Source organism: Ovis aries, chromosome 24, assembly GCF_016772045.2.
Source record: "Ovis aries strain OAR_USU_Benz2616 breed Rambouillet chromosome 24, ARS-UI_Ramb_v3.0, whole genome shotgun sequence".
NCBI lineage: Eukaryota > Metazoa > Chordata > Mammalia > Artiodactyla > Bovidae > Ovis > Ovis aries.
Window position 1 is genome coordinate 1,183,327 of NC_056077.1, and position 15,584 is coordinate 1,198,910.

The 15,584-nt window shown below is 64.5% G+C and overlaps 2 protein-coding genes across 2 annotated transcripts; one reads left to right on the top strand and one right to left on the bottom strand.

Annotated features, from left to right (window-relative positions):
- The first annotated feature begins 814 nt into the window (after positions 1-814).
- On the top strand, positions 815-4,396 carry MSLN (mesothelin). The gene is made up of 10 exons (XM_027961343.2): positions 815-1,019; positions 1,527-1,570; positions 1,679-1,778; positions 2,368-2,546; positions 2,637-2,792; positions 2,967-3,109; positions 3,188-3,315; positions 3,632-3,726; positions 3,937-4,123; positions 4,199-4,396. Exons 1-10 carry the CDS (start codon positions 935-937, stop codon positions 4,291-4,293), a joined length of 1,212 nt encoding a protein of 403 aa, XP_027817144.1. The 5' UTR covers positions 815-934; the 3' UTR covers positions 4,294-4,396.
- A 477-nt stretch (positions 4,397-4,873) lies between these two features.
- Positions 4,874-13,771, bottom strand: LOC101105127 (mesothelin-like protein). The gene is made up of 16 exons (XM_060406317.1): positions 13,743-13,771; positions 13,459-13,602; positions 13,276-13,351; positions 11,113-11,168; positions 9,938-10,058; positions 9,304-9,389; positions 9,058-9,184; positions 8,795-8,985; positions 8,435-8,525; positions 8,081-8,222; positions 7,544-7,731; positions 7,313-7,468; positions 7,109-7,236; positions 5,956-6,127; positions 5,502-5,757; positions 4,874-5,181 (listed from the first exon to the last, which is right to left on the bottom strand). The coding sequence occupies exons 1-16, from the start codon at positions 13,769-13,771 to the stop codon at positions 4,874-4,876; spliced, it is 2,271 nt and encodes a 756-aa protein (XP_060262300.1).
- Between the last annotated feature and the right edge of the window lie 1,813 nt (positions 13,772-15,584).

Sequence of the window (15,584 nt, forward strand, 5' to 3'; positions counted from 1 at the left end):
GAAGCGTGCCCCCATTTCTGGGCTGGGGTGGGCCCGACACAGGCCTGGGCGGATGTTTGGGGGAAAGGGGTGTTCCATTCCACCTGGCCCTGGTGGCCCCCCTCCAGGCCTCCCTGGGAGATGCGTGTGGACAGCTGTTTGGTCTCCTTCTGACCCCCACCTATTCTGGGACAATATTCTCCAGAGAGCCACTCCCCACCCACCTCCTGCCCACACTGGCCCACAGCCCCCAGCCCCACTCCAGAGAGCACAGGAGGGCCCCCCAGAATGTCCGCCTGCCCTACCCGCGGGGCTGACTGGCGGGAAGGGCTGTCACCTTCGGTTGTGTTTCGGCTGTACCACATGGCACGTGTGACCTCAGTTCCCCGACCAGAGGCTGAAGCTGGGCCACAGCAGTGAAAGCCCGGGGTCCTGACCCCTAGGCCCCAGGGAACTCCCTTTGGCCCTGCCCAGGCCTCTGCTTTGCGGGGGAGCTCAGGAGGGAACCCGGGGGGCCCTGCCAGTCTGGTGCCCCAGCAGAACCTGGGTTTGCATGAAGCCCAGGGGAGATGACCGTGCTGCGGGGTAGGGTCGGGGTCCGCTCAGCTCCCCAGTGTTGAGTGGGAAACCGAGGTCAGCCACAGCCAGCAGCGGCCCTGCCTCCTCACAGGAGACTTCTGCCCGCCCCCCCCCCCCCTGCCCTGCGGGGCGAGAGACCTGCGCCAGCTGGGGCCCTCACAGCTGGGGGCCGGGCTGACTCACCCTGACCCTGCAGGAGGGGCCGGGTTCCCAGATGGGCGGGGCCGGGGCCGGCTGGTGCTGGGGGCCGCCTCACAGACGCCCTGGAGGCTTGTGCAGGTCTGAGCCCTCCAGCCCCGGTGCCCCTTCAGCACTGGCCTGGGGTGGTGCCACGGTGGGGTGACACAGTGGTGCGGACACCAGAGCGCCGCAGACCATGGCCTTGCAGACCGCTCCGCCCCACCTGGGATCCCAGAGGACTCTCGCCCACGGCAGCCTCCTGCTCCTGCTTCTCTGCCTTGGTGAGCACTGAGGGTGGGCGGCCGGATGCTGGAGTGCGGAGAGCCTCGGGGGTCCGCAGGGGGCTGGGGCCCCAGGAAAGGCTCTGCCGGCTCTACGGGCGCTCCTGCACTGTGGGCGGGGCCCCCACCCTGATTGGTGCCTCTGGATCTGGAGACCCATTGTCCTGAACGTCAGCAGGTGCAAGTCCCAGGCAGGCTGCTAGCCTCATCTCTGCCCCCAGAGGGGACTGTGTCTGGCAGCCCTGCTGGACCCCTCTGCCCTGCAGGGCTGGAGGCCGAAGCAGGGTAGTGTTGGGGGCACAGGCCAAACTGAGGGCGCCCATAGCACAGGTGTCTGCCTGCCCTGAGCAGAGGGGCCCCAGGAGGAGTATGGGGAGGCCTGTGCTCCTTCGTGGGGTGTCGTGGGCCGTGACACCAGGGGCTGGCCGGGAGGGACCACCGTGGCTCCCTTCCTCCCAGGGTGGAGCCCCTGGCCATCCCTCAAGCTTGGTGTCCCTTCCCCTGCAGGTTGGGTTCTACCTTCCAGGGCCCAGGCTGCAGACGTGGGACTGGTAAGGACCCTCTGGGGAGTCAGGGGAAGGTTTTCTGGCCCTGGTTGGGCAGGGTTCCTCGGACCCCAGGACACTCCCCGCTCAGTCCCAGCCCTGCTCTGTTCTCAGGCTCTCCTGACCTCAAGGTTGCAGCGCACATCCCGGGACCTGTCCTGGCAGCAGCCTGAGCTGACTGTCCTCCTCCCGAGGGCCCGGCGGGACGCAGAGAGTGAGCATGCAGCCCAGCCCCATCAGTGTCAGGAGGCGGGGGCTGGGGGCTCGCACCGTGAGGTCTCCTCAACCTGTACCTGCGGCCCTTCCCAGCCACTGAGCTCCTTCAGTCATGCTAACACGGGAGAGTGAATAGAATCGTGCCATTTTGCTGATGAGTAAATGGAGACCCGGGCTTCCCTGATAGCTCAGTTCCACCTGCAACACAGGAGACCCTGGTTCGATTCCTGGGTCGGGAAGATCCACGGGAGAAGGGATAGGCTACCCACTCCAGGATTCTAGGGCTTCCCTGGTGGCTCAGCTGGTAAAGAATCCGCCCGTGATGTGGAAGACTTGGGTTCCATCCCTGGGTTGGGAAGATTCCCTAGAGAAGGGAAAGGCTACCCACTCCAGTGTTCTGGCCTGGAGAATTCCATGGACTGTATAGCCCATGGGGTTGCAAAGAGTCGCACACATCTAAGCGACTTTCACTTTTCAAACCGAAGCCCAGAGAGTCTTGTGTTGCTCAGGGTCTCAGTGAAGGGAGACCCTGCGGGAGGAGGAGGAGGAGAAGCCCAGCACCCCCCACCCCCTGGCTGTCCCTGCAGAGAAGGCCTGCCCCCCGGGGCGGGAGGCCCAAGTGGTGGATGAGAACCTCTTCTTCTATGAGGAGTGGGAGCTGGAGGCCTGCATGGATGGGGCCCTGCTGGCCACGCAGATGAGACAAGTGAACCGCATTCCCTTCACCTACCAGCAGCTGCACATTTTCAAGCGCAAACTGGATGAGGTAGTTCAGGGCTCAGCCCGCCTGCCACAGCGCGGCCATCCCCGCTGCCCCAGTCATGGCGGCGGCCCTCACGGTCCCTTCCCCCGGAAGTTCTACCCACAGGGGTACCCCCAGTCCCTGATCGAGCACCTGAGTTACTTCTTCCTTTACGTCACCCCTGAGGACATCCACAAGTGGAATGTGACTTCCCTGGACACCGTGAAATCTCTGCTCAAAGTCAGCCAAGGGCGTGGGGTGGATGCTCAGGTGAGAGCTGTGGGGGTGGGGAGGGGCAGACATAGGGTGTGAGGCTGTGCAGGCCCGGTTGGGGGGACGCAGTGTGAGATGGCACTGCCTGGGGGTGGCACAGGCGTGAGGTGGTCCAGGCCCGGGGCATACACCTCTCCCTGCCCCAAGCCACTGAGTGGCCTCCTCCCACAGGTGGCTGCCCTGATTGCCCGCTATGTAGGGGGAGGAGGTGAGTTGGACAAGGCTGCCCTGGACACCCTGGCCACCTTCCGCCCTGCCTACCTGTGCGTGCTCCGCCCCGAGCAGCTGGGCTCCGTGCAGCTCAGCGTGCTTTGGTGAGTCCTGGGGTCTGTCAGGGGTGGTGGGAGTGCTGTGCTCTGAGCTCACTGCCCGGCCGCACGCTGCCTCCTCAGGATGACCACACCCCAGGACCTGGGCGCATGCAGCTCACTGCAGATGGCTGTCCTCTACCACAAGGCCCGCACAGCCTTCCAGAACGTCAGCGGGTCTGAATACTTCACAAGGATTGAGCCCTTCCTCGGTGAGCCCAGGAAGATACAGGGGGAATGATGCCTGAGGTTCCCCCATCTTCGGGCAGTCCACTGGCAGCATGACCAATGTTCAGAGTCTGTCCCTCCAAGTGTGTGTTGGCTGAGACCCTGTGAGTTCTGGGCACCTCCAACCTCTCCTCCAACCCAGAGGGTCAGGTGGTCAAGCAGGCCGATCAGGGGCCCAGGAATTCCTTAGGAAAAGGGACTCTTGGTAAAAGAAGCGGCTTCTGGTAGCCTGTGGTCAGAGGGTGGGACTGGGGGCTGCTGCACGGTCTCACACCTCGGGGCTTCTCTCCCCGAGGGCAGGTGGGGCCTCCACGGAAGACCTGCGGGCTTTTACTTGGCAGAACATCAGTATAGACGCGGCTGCATTCAAGAAACTGCCAACAGAGGCAGTGCTGGTACGACGGCGGGGAAAGGCGGGGCCTCCCGTGGGCGGGGCCTCTAGGGGCGGGGTCTTGGGAGGGACGGCCATCAAAGCCCTTTCCAGGGTCTACAGAGGCCAAGGCGGGTCCGTGGGTGGGGTGTTGGGGTGGTTTGGGTGGAGGAGAAGCCCGAAGTCTCTGGGAAAAGGCAGGATGACTCTGACCGCCGCCTGCGGGCTCTGGCAGTCGCTAACCGTGGCCGAGGTGCAGAAACTTCTGGGCCCAAACCTGGTGGGCCTGAAGGCTGAGGCAGGGAACATGCCCCTGCGGGACTGGATCTCCCGGCAGTCGCAGGAGGACCTGGACAGGCTGGGGCTGGGGCTCGTCGGCGGCGTCCCCAACGGCTACCTGGTCTTGGACCTCCACAGCCGAGGTGGGCTGGGGTGGCCGGCTGGGCGGTGTGGGGCAGAGTGAGGGGCAGGGGCTGAGGCGCCTCTTCTCTGTGCAGAGGCCTCCTCCGGAGGCCCCCACTGCCTCGGACGAGGGCCTGGACCTGTGCTCACTGTGACCGCAAGTCTGCTCCTGGTCTCAGTCCTGAGCTGAGCCGGCTACTGTGCCCTGGCGACCGGCGCTGCGTGGAGACCCCGCCGGGCTTGGACCCCCAGGGCTCTGAAGCTCAATAAAAGAACCCCAACCTCCTCTTGTAGAGGTGCCCCGTGGTGTTCTGAGGACTGAAGGGGAGCCCTGACGACTGTGCCTCCTGCACGGGGCCGCCTGGGTTGCAGCCCCTCCCACGCGCTCTTGGAAGGGGGAGGGGCTCCAGGCAGGAGGCCTTCCCTGGTGCCGTTTCCACGCAGGGAGTCCAGGCCAGTGCTCCAGGTGGCTTCTGGTGACACAACTGCCCCGGGAGATGGCCAGTTGGAGTCCTGATCCCAGCTGAGAGGGGCTCTGTCCCTCCTCAGGCCCAGATCAAAGGGACACAGGCAGGAAGATCACCTTGTCCTTTATTCAAGTCAGTTGGCCCAGTCAGTCCACGGAAGAAGCCTGAGCACGTGGCAGCATCTCCCTCACTGGCTGGGGCAGTGACCCCGGGCCCAGGCCCTCGCTCTGGCTCCAGGTCCTGGGAGCTGGGCATAGGCAGGGACTGGCCCTGCAGGACCCCAGGATGGGGGATGTGGCCAGGTCACCCGGGGCCTGCATCTTGGTCTAGGCAGGTGTCCAGCTCCACGTGCCAACCCCTGTTCTCCTGCATGTGGAGCTGGGGCAGTGCGGTCCTCCACCATGCCTTGTGGGTGGTGCCAGCTGGGCCTTGGGGTGCCCCCATACAGCAGCCACAGGAGGCCTGCGGGCAGGGCCATAGCCAGTGGCAGGTACCCCAGGTGGGCTGGTGGGCTGCCTGCAGGTAGGACACGGAGGGAGCACCTTCAGTCCAGCTGGGAGCTCCCAGGCTGCCCTGCGTCCCAGGCTCAGGGCCCACGCCTCCCACTGTCCCTGAGGGTGGGGAAGAGCAGTGAGGACCCCGAGGTAGGGCCGCTCTTCTGGGCCCCAATGGGGACCTCAGAGCTTCCCCATCCTCCACTTCCTGCTGCTCAGCAGGTTTGGGGAGGTGACTGTCTTCACTAACTCAGCAGGCAATGCAGGGCTAAGTCAGTGTCACCCACGTGTCACCCAAGGAGGCAGATGGGAAGCATCGCCAGCAGGGAATGAGACTGGGTGAAAGAGAAACCAGTAGCGGGTGTCGGGTTGTGGGGGCGGGCACACAAAGCAGAGGGGGAATGGCCCACTCCAGGGGGAGGGTGGGTGCAGGGTACCCGAGCTGGGGGCGGCGCTCCCAGGCCCTTCTGAGGTAGGGGCTTGATGGCGCGTCCAGAGGCTGGTGCTGGGCGTCCCAGTGGTCGAGTGGGCAGAGCTGGTGGGGTCGGTGGGGTCCGTGTCCAGGCCCAGCTCGCTCAGGGCTGACCGATTGAGGCTGCGGAGCCAGGAGCTGATGATAGGGTGGCTCCGAGCCTTCTGCAGGTCCCCCACGTTCGGACCCAGCAGCGTCGTCACGTTGCCCACGCTCAGGCTCTGCGGGGGGCAGCGAAGGGTGGAGGAGGGAAGGGGCTGGGTCAGCGCTTGGCGGAGGCGGGGCTGGCAAGACCCTGCGAAACGCCTTGGAGAAGTGACCTGGGGCCCACACTGCACACCTCAGACCTCGGGGTGTTGGGGCCTGCAGACCGTGACCTAAGGCTCCCCAACTCCCTCTGACGGGTAGCCCCCACCCACCTGCAGCACTCGGGGGTTCAGGTTGGTGAAGGTGTCGATGTCCATGGAGACGTTAGCCTGGGCCAGGTGCCGCAGCTCCTCCACCGGGGCGCCGCCTAGGGGCGGGGCAGCGATGAGGGGCGGGGCCTCGAGGGGCGGGGCTTCGGGAGGCGGGCCCCACGCCCGCCCGGGTCTCACCGAGATAGGGGCGCATGAAGCGGTAGTAGGTGTCCGTGGTGCTGGCGCTGGCGAATGCCTCGCGGGCCTTGTCAAAGAGCACGTTCTTGCGGGTCTGAGGGCAGGAGGAGATGTCCAGGGCCCCGGCCAGCCTGAGGGAGGGGGCGCGGCTCGTGGGCAGGCCAGGGGCCCTCCACCTGGGGACACCGGCCCCGCCCTGTCACCCCGAACCGCGGCTTTCCCCTTGCCCTCGGTCCTGGGATCCGTAATGTGGACGCAGGGGCACCAAGAACCTCACAGTGTGAGGTTTTGGTCTCTGATTTGGAGATAGGGTCTTTCCTGTTTGTACACATAATCAGATTAAGATGCTGTCACCCTGACTTAGTTCTTCAGTCTCTGCATCGTGTTGGGCTCTTGGCGACCCCATGGACTGCAGCACGCCAGGCTCCCCAGACCTTCACCATCTCCCAGAGTTTGCTCAGACTCATGTCCATCAAGTCGGTGATGCCATCTAACCATCTCATCCTCTGTCGTCCTCTTCTGCCCTCAACCTTTCCCAGGATCAGGATTTTTTCCAGTGAGTCGGCACACAGACTTAGGGTGGGCCCTGAATTAATGACTGGTGTCCGAAGAAGGGAATGCATGCACAGGGAGGCAGAGACGGGTGATAGGGCCCCCGAAGCTGGGAGAGGAGGAAGGCGCCCCCCTTCAGGTCTCAGAGGGAGCACGGCCCTTCTGACGACTGGATCTCAGATTTCCAGTCTCCAGACTACGAGAGGACACGATTCTGTTGCTTTCAGTCACTCTGCTTGTAAACCTTTGTCACTGCGGCCATGGGAAACTGGTGACCTCGGAAGGCCTGGCCTGGGCCCCCACTTGGGCCTGCCTTGGCTGAGGAGTGCAGCTGCCTCTGAGGTGGGGGCAGGGGCGGGAACTCTGACGGGGGCTCACTGGAACTCTGAGGTGGGGCTCACCGGAACTCTGAGGAGGGGCTCACCGGAACTCTGAGGGCCGGATGGCCTGGATCTGCCGGGGGCTCATCCAGCAGAGACGAGAGCCCCCAATGGCCACGAGCAGCGCACCCGTGACGGTGCCATTGTGGTCCAGGAACTTCTGCAGGATGGCCTGCAGGCAAGGTTGGGGTCAGCAAGGCCAGGGTCAGCGAGCGTCTCCCGCCCACCACACGCCTACCCTCCCTCACCTCGGTCTGGTTCTCCAGGGCCCCGTCTGGGGCCAGCAAGGTCACGACCGTGTCCTTGGACGTGACGCGCCACTGGCTGATCTCCGAGAGGGAGTAGAGGTAGACCAGGGAGGGGATGAGCCGCAGCTGCTCCTCAGGGACTCCGCCTGGGTAGACCTGCAGGTGGGCGGCAGGTGGTGGTCAGGCCACACCACGCCCCCCACCCCCTCCCACCACCAGGCCCTGACACACCCTAGCTAGCTTAGCTTTGACGACTTGCTGGCACTCGGCGGGCAGCGGGTGCTGCAGCAGGGGGTCCAGGTTGGCCCTGAGCACACGGCTGCCCAGGCAGGACTCGAGCTGCCCGCAGTCATAGCGCATCAGGAAGAGGTCGTCGTGCAGGGTGGCTGCAGTGATGTTGCCACGGACGCAGGGTCTCCCTGTGGTACGGTGGGGTGTGGGTGTTTAGGACCTTGCTGGTCAGCCTCTGCCTGAGCTGACCACCACTGCTGACTTTGGGCCCCACTTCACTCCTAACCTTGACTCTTTCCAAGCTTGACTCCTAGCCAAAAACTTGGCTAAGACCAGGCTGAGTCAACCCTGACCTTGATCTCAATGCCCAAACCAGCCCCACCAGGCTCTGACCACTGCCCCCCACCAGGACGGAGGCTCTGGTCAAGCTCAGGAGGTCCAGGGAGAGGGTGCCATGCCACTGGGGCCCCCACTGCAGGATGAGAAACCGGAGCAGAGGGGGACGCAGCATCCTTAGGCCATGGTGGCCACACTGACCTGTATCCCGCTTGGATGGTGAGGACACTGCCTTGGACTTGGCCTCGAGGAAGCTGGTAACAAAGCGCCTGGCATCACGCTGCCTGAGCTGCCCTGCCCGGCACGCGGCCACTATGCTGCGGAAGAAGTCCAGGCCCACGGCCTGGCGGGCGGGCCTGGAGAGTCCACACCCTGGGGAGGGCCACTTGTTCCCTTCTCCTTCCCCTCAGACAGAAACTCCATGACGGGGAACAACTGGGGACACCACTTGGGTATCAGAGTGGCTAGAGGCCAGCCCTCAGGTCTAGACAGGCTGGTGGAACGTTGGCTGGATCCCCTTTCCCCCGCATCACCCCGCCTGGGGCATTGCCCTACCTCCCGCAGCTGCATCCACAGCCCAGGGCTGATGTATGAGGCCAGGTGTCCCAGAGCCCGCAGCCCCTCCAGGTTCCAGGAGCCGGGGGGCCTGGTGTGCAAAGGGGGCTCCGAGTCGGGTCCTGAGCAGCGCTGGGACCCCTCAGGCCACTTGCCCTCCCCAAGTGCTGTTCCCAGGGCCCGCCCAGTGGACACTTCCACCCCAGGCCCCTAGGTACCCCATGGACTGCAGGGTAATTGTGGGGCGTGAGCTGGGTTGGACTTGGAGGTCAGTGGGGCTGTGAACATCAACCCCCAGGCTGCCTCTTCTCTCATCTGCAGGAGGGGAGGCCTAGGCAGAAGGGAGGGGCCCCCACCTACCCGAGGACGGTCCTGCCGCTGGCCAGCAGCCTGTTGAGGGCAGCCTGCTGGGCAGCTGTGAGCCGGGGACAGTGCTGCAGATTCTGCAGCACGTGGGGGTCTGCAGCCACGATGCTGGAGGCGTCCATGTCACACACCAGGACCCCGAGGAGCAGCAGGTCGGAGGCGCTGAGCCTTGGCCGGGGCCCTCCCTGCAGGATAGCAGGTCAGCACGAGCCTGGTCCCATAGCCCATCACCCGGCCGGCCGGCCCACAGCGCCTACCAGGCAGGCCAGGGCCCTGTGCCGCAGGGCGGCCCTCTGGTCGGGCAGATTGGCCAGCAGCTCTGTGTCTCCCTGGGCGGCATGGCGGATGAAGGCCCGGCAGTCCGCTTCCTTCACCTGTGTCAGGCTGCGGAAAGGTTGGGGGGCCGTGGGTAGAGCCGACGGGGGTGCCTCTGAGTGATGGAGGTGCCCCCGGGAGCCTGCTCAGCCCACATGGCTGGGTGCTGGGTGGGGAAGGGCACTCACTTATAGAAGAGCAGCAGGTCGGGAGGGTGGAGCTCGAAGTCGCCCTGGAGGCCTTGTTGGGCGGCCAGGTTGGCCAGGCAGCTGAGCTGGGCAGGGCGGGCGGCGTGTCACTCGCTGCGTGGCATGGGCTCTCCTGGGCCCTCCGCTCTGACTGGGACCTCCCTGGAGCCCCCGCTCAACTCTCAGCCCTGTCCTGTGTCCACCGACCCCTTCTCCTGCCTGGCAGCTCTCTGTCGCTTGACTTCCTGTCTGCCTCTTCCTGCATCCACCTCCAGGTGAGAACAGGACAGGGAACACCAGCCCAGACCCCGTCCCATCCGGTGTCGGGCCCTACCATGGTGGCTCACTAAGGGTCCACTTACCCAATCCACCCCGCCTGGACATCTTGTCCCGTTCCCCTCAGGTCATGTCAAATGCATTACTGATTTTGCATCAATTTTATAATAAGACTGTCGGTACAGTGGTCATCGCGCTCTAGAACTACCCTGCGTCCTGATGCCACAATCCTGGCCTTGTGCTGCCCGGGCCCCCTGCTAGGGGGCGCCTCCCTTCCTGCCTGTCCCTGGGGCCCTTCTCCAGGGAGTCCACCCCTGCCCTTGACCCCCAAGCAGTCTTGGCAGTGGCCGCCGCTGACCTGCCAGGCTCTGAGGAGGACGTGTTGCGTTGCCATCCTCCTGATGAGAGCTGCAAGTTGGTCGCGGGACAGCTGGCCGGCTGGCTGGCACCAGAAACCTTGCAGGAGGGAGGCGCTGGCACTGGGCAGAAAGGAGGCTGATGGTGAGGGGCAGAGGGAGTCGGGGCCCTAGACTACAGCCTTCGGGATGGAGGTCAGACTCCCCAACTTGGGGTGAGGGTGAGAGATGCAAGAGGTGTGGACGCCCCCCACACTGCCAAGGGCACCCTTGTGGTGCCAAGGCTCCAAGCTATGAACAGGGCTTAGAAGGAGCCCTGTCCAGAGACTTCTCTGGTGATCTGGTGGCTAAGACGCCACACTCCCAGCACAGGGGGCCTGGGTTTGGTTCCTGGTGGAGCCAGGTTCCGTATGCTGCAACTAAGGGCTTGTATGCCACAACTAAAGATCCCGTGTGTGCAGTGAAGACTGAATAGTCTGCATGTTGCAAATAAAACCCAGCACAGCCAAATAAATTAAAAAAAAATAATAAACATTAAAAGAAAAGTGACCCCTGTCCTGACTCTGGGTCTGAGGCCCGGTACCAGGAGTCCAGTTCTGGGGCTTAGGGCTCCGAGGCCCCAAGATGGCTCAGGGTTTAGAGGGCAACTGGTGGGTGCCCACAGCCAGGCCGTCCTCGTGGTGTGACTCTAAGAAGACCCATGCGCCAGCGAGGGTCAGGTCTCACAAGACCACAGCCAGGGCTCGAGTGGTCCAGCTGAGCCTGCAGCCCTGCCTGGTGGTTCAGTTGATTGGTCCATTGATGGGGGCAGACCAGTGACTTCCAGCCCCCACCAAGAGACCCCCTAGATGGGTCTCAGTTTGGGGTCTGAGAGGGCAACCAGGTTCAGGGTGGAGAGAAGGAAACTGAGAGGCCTCAGGACAGGAAGTGACTGTCTCCAGGCCGAGGAGGGGAGCCTGTCCCAGCCGTGTGGGCGCGACTCCGCTGCAGGACCCCAGAGGCCCAGAGCCATCTCCAGCGAGTGACCTGGGCCACCGGGGCCAGGCCTCTGTGTCAGAGCCCTGCTCGGCCATGCCCGCACGTCCTGAGCAGACCCTGGAGGTGGTCCCTCCTTCTCACTCCCACCCAGGGAGTCTGCTGCAGGAAACCTGATTGTGGACGTGGGGCCTGCACTCACCTGGCCCACAGGTCGGCCCTGCTGGCATCCAGGCCTCCCTGGGAGGCACCCTCGGCCTGGGGGTGAGAGCAGTGGGCAGTGAGTGACACCAGGAGGGCGAGGCCCATGCTCACCAGGGCATCTGGAACAGAACAGGCCACGCGCACGTGTGTGGGAGCGTCCCGTGTGGGTCCGCTAGGGCCCTGCACCCCGGGTGGGCTTGTGACTGCCCCTGATGCTGGGGAGCGCCACCTGGGGAGCTGGGCACCTATGCGCCGGCCTGGCCCCGAGCCTGCTGGCCACCTCTGACCAGGCAGGCATGTGTGGCAGTGTGTCCACCATCTGGTGCCGTGCGCGTGTGCACCTCGTACCTGTGTGGTGGTGTAGCCACACGTGTGGTGGGGTGTACATGCCTGTGGTGGCCTTCGTGCCCACACAGTATATCTGTGTGTCTGCTGGTGAGGCAGTGTACACACGTGTGATGGTGTGTATGTGCGTGTGATGATGTGTACACAGTTGTGAGAGTGTCTATGCTCGCGTGTGGCGGTGTGCATACACGTGTGTGGTGGTGTGTCTGTGCGTGTGATGATGTGTACACAGTTGTGACAGTGTCTATGCTCGCGTGTGGCGGTGTGCACATACATGTGTGGCGGTGTGCATACACGTGTGTGGTGGTGTGTCTGTGCGTGTGATGATGTGTACACAGTTGTGACAGTGTCTATGCTCGCGTGTGGCGGTGTGCACATACATGTGTGGCGGTGTGCATACACGTGTGTGGTGGTGTGTCTGTGCGTGTGATGATGTGTACACAGTTGTGACAGTGTCTATGCTCGCGTGTGGCGGTGTGCACATATATGTGTGGTGGCGTGCATACACGTGTGTGGTGGTGTGTATGCGACGATGTGTACACGTGTGCGTGACAACATGTATGCACGTGTGGCTGGTGGCATGTGACTGTCAGGAAGCACACGCGCACCCCTGTGATGGCCTGCACACAGGCCCAGCGGTGTCCACAGGAGCGCACCTTTTCCCTGCACCCCTACAGTTCTGCCCTCATACTCTGAGCCCCGAGACCCCGAAGCAGGGGACAGGGGTCAGCACCCACCTCCTCCTGCTCCTCAATTGGTCAGTCTTTCCCGGCCGTGGCCCCCTTGTCCCTGCCTTGGCCCCACGGCCCAGTGCCCTATCTGTGCCGCCCCCTTTGCTCCCCTGACCCCCAGTGGTGGGCCCAGGGCAGGACCCCAGGTAGAGGCTCAGGAGGGGGGAGTGTGGTTCTGCCACCCCTGGGAGCCAGCCACGGGCGCTGCCCCCCAAGAGAGGGAGGGAGAGTCGTCTCACCTGCTCTGGGGCCCATGGCTGTGTGGTGTCCACTGGTTGTTCTGGCAGGAAGGCAGCGGGGTCACAGGCAGTGGGTCCAGGTCAAGCTGGACAGGAGATGGAAGGTGGTGAGGCCAGGGGAAGGGGTTGCAGAGGGGAGGTCACCACCCAGGGTCACACGGGGCCAGGGACCTTGAATCTTGGGCTGCAGCTGTGTCTCAGGCACAACCCACAAACAGTGAATCTCTGAAACAAAAGGGAGCAGTGGGGCTGTGGGGGAGCCAGGCCAGATTCCAGGGCCTTTCTTATTGCAGGTCAGGCTCAGGGGACCCGTGGGCTCGGCTGCCGTGTCTCCCATGAACAAATTTCTCGACAGCTTTGGGGGGCGGGGTGGGTGGTAGACCTCCAGGATCCAGTGAGTGCCTGCAGCAGCTGGGAGAGGCCTGGTGGCCCCGACCTCCCCTGGTGCCACCCAGCTTCACCCCACACCGGGCGCCCAGGGAGCCCCTTTCCCTTCCCAGATCTCGGACGCCCAGTGTGACCTGGCCATGGGCACAACCCATGCTGCAGCCTGCTGGGCGCCCTGGCCATGGTGGAGGCCAAAACAGGCCTGCAGTGGGGGCAACAGCAGGGAGCCTGGTCCTCTTTGCCCGTCCCCGGGCCATGGGCATGCGCGGGCTGCTGGCTTGGGGTACCTGCGGGCCGCTGGGCTCTGCACGAAGATGGGGAGGTGATCACCCCACATGGGGGCAAGATGGAGGCTCAGAGGGGCTCAGCTACCTGCCTGGGGCTGCAAGGAGGCCCGACTCACAGCTGGGCCCCTGTGTGTCTGTTGGGTGGTGGCTCTCACCCCTCCCTGCCCCTCACCTGAGCACTAAGAACGCCGTCTGTCCTGGAGGGAGGCTGCTCGGTGTCCAGACGGCAGGCGTTGGATGCAGGGATGCTGTGGACTCCAGACACAGAGTCCCAGCCCACTCGGAGTCAGCCCCTGCAACTGAGCCTCGGAGTGCGGGGGTGGTGCAAGGTGGGAGCGCCAGTGTCTCCGCTCACCTCCATGACCCGCTCAGCACACTGCCCTGCTGGCCACCCACTCTGGCAGCGACGCCCTCCAGGCAGATGTGTAGAGGAGGGGGTGGGGCTATACCAGGTGACGCTGCCTTGTCAGCCCCTGGGGGCCCCAGGTACAGCAGGCACCTGCTCCCCAGCCCCACGGGAGAAGGAGGCTTAGCTCACAGTTGGCGGAGGTCCAGCACACATCCCTCCCCACTCAGGGGGGCCTGGCTCAGCCATGATCTTGCCCTGAGGGTCGCGCGTGCATCTGTACATGTGCGCACCTGCGCTTGGCGCGTGTGCTGGCACCCATGTGTGAGCACACACATCTACATGCACACATGTGCAGGAGGTGCGTGAGTGTCCCCAGCAGGGATCTCAGGCACACGTGGCCCTACTGCGGCACCTGGGTTGAGCGACATGTGTGGTGTGTTTCTGTTCCGTGGGTACTGGAGCAGAGCTTCCCACGCGTGTGCACGCGTGTGTGTGCTGTGGGGCAAGGAGAGTGTGCAGGCGGCCTTGATGGGGGGACCATGCCAGTCACACGTGCCTCGTGCCCAGCCTCCAGCTTTCACATCTGCCTCCGCCTGGCAGGGCCAGCTCACCCAGGGGCAGGTGCCCAGCCAGCCAGCCACATACAAGCTGAGGCGCTGACCCTGGGGGACTGATGGTTGGAGGGACCAGCTGAGGGCCACTCCCCGGCCCCTAGAAGGTCAGCCACAGCATCGACAGCTGGAGGGCACCCAGAGCCGGTGGAGACAGTCCCTCCCTCCTGAAAGCTGTCCGGTGAGTCCCTGTCCAGCTGGCCCAACAGTGACACCTGGAGTCTGTAGGTGGTGGGGTTCAGGGGGTGGACCCCATGGGAGGTGGGCAGTCTCACTCTGGGCCCCAGCACTGACCCCCCGAGGCTGGCCAGTCAGTTCTCAAGTGCTCAGTCATCACTTGGTAATGGGGCTCCACCCACCCAAGAGCCCAGGCCGGGTGGAGGACACTCCCTACAGGGCAGGGAGTACAGGAGGAAGACGCTCGCTACCCGACTTGGGCTCAGCCTCCAGGGCACCCCAGGCCCCGGGTGGACGGATGCCCACAGCAACACAGCAAATGCTGAGCTGTAGAAAGGCCCTCTGTCCCCAGCTTTGCCACGTGCTGCTCATGGGATCTGCTCCCGCCAGCCCACTTTACAGACGGGGAGACTGAGGCCCGCCTGGCCAGTCAGGTGAGCGGGAGCAGGATCGGGCCCTGCGGCCGGGGTGGGCTCCTGAGCTGCCAGCATCGTGCCCCCTGGAGCGTGACCACTGTGCGCTGCCCACAGCAGGCTGTGGGGGCAGGTGGGCGGGCGGACCCCGTGTCTGGGCTCTGAGGCCTTAGCCCAGGCACCAGTGGTGGGGGGCAGGCTACCCATAGGGAGCAGGGTGAGATCTGGCCCTGGGGGCTCTCAGAGGGGATGGGGGGGCTCGCGAGGGGGAGAAGCTAGGCTATGGGGCATCCCCAGGGCAGCTGGTATCCGTGGGCCCTACCACCCTCCTACCTTGCTTCACTGCCCTCTGTGGCCGCCTAGCTGTCCAGCCCAGCCCTCTTCCCATCTGTCTTGTCGCTTGCTCTGCAGGCTCAGCCCCTGGGCCCTGAGCAGGCTTGAGCTCTGCGGTGGTCCTGTGTGCCCTTGGCTTTCCCCCAGGCCCTCCCCACCAATAGGTCCCACCCTGCCGCCCAGCAGTCAAGGTTGGCCCCAGGCCCCAGCCTGGCTGACCTCCCAGGCACCTCAGCACTAAGCAGGTCCTGGAGCCTGGCACGTGGCGGCGGTGGCTGTGTGCCCCCGTCCCTGTGGTGAGGTGGTGGGGGTGGGGGCAGACTCCTGGCTCCAGAAGGGAGCGGGTGGGGTAGCCTTTGGCCCTCTGGCCTCACCAGCAGCTTCCTGGGACCCGAGGGTGGCAGACAGCGGTGCCGCTGGCCCGCTGGAGAAAAACGATTCTCTGTCCTGGCACGGGAAATGCCCTCGTGAGTTCAGGACCTGTGCTCCAGGGAGACATAACGGAGCCCTGCCTGCCCCACGGTGCCCAGTTGCTGGGGCACAAAGACAGAGACCTGGCCACTCCTTAGGGTGCTCTGGGGTGCCCGGCCTGAGCTGG

Bases quoted from the DNA above. Each gene is read 5' to 3' on its own strand.
- MSLN (XM_027961343.2), top strand. From the start codon at position 935: ATGGCCTTGCAGACCGCTCCGCCCCACCTGGGATCCCAGAGGACTCTC. The intron at 3,727-3,936 runs GTACGACGGCGG...GGGCTCTGGCAG, and splicing joins TGCCAACAGAGGCAGTGCTG to TCGCTAACCGTGGCCGAGGT. The intron at 4,124-4,198 runs GTGGGCTGGGGT...TTCTCTGTGCAG, and splicing joins CTTGGACCTCCACAGCCGAG to AGGCCTCCTCCGGAGGCCCC.
- LOC101105127 (XM_060406317.1), bottom strand. From the start codon at position 13,771: ATGGGTGCCAGCACACGCGCCAAGCGCAG. The intron at 7,237-7,312 runs GTGAGGGAGGGT...CCTTGCCTGCAG, and splicing joins CCCTGGAGAACCAGACCGAG to GCCATCCTGCAGAAGTTCCT. The intron at 5,182-5,501 runs GTACCCTGCACC...CCCCACCCTCAG, and splicing joins GAGCGCCGCCCCCAGCTCGG to GGACAGTGGGAGGCGTGGGC.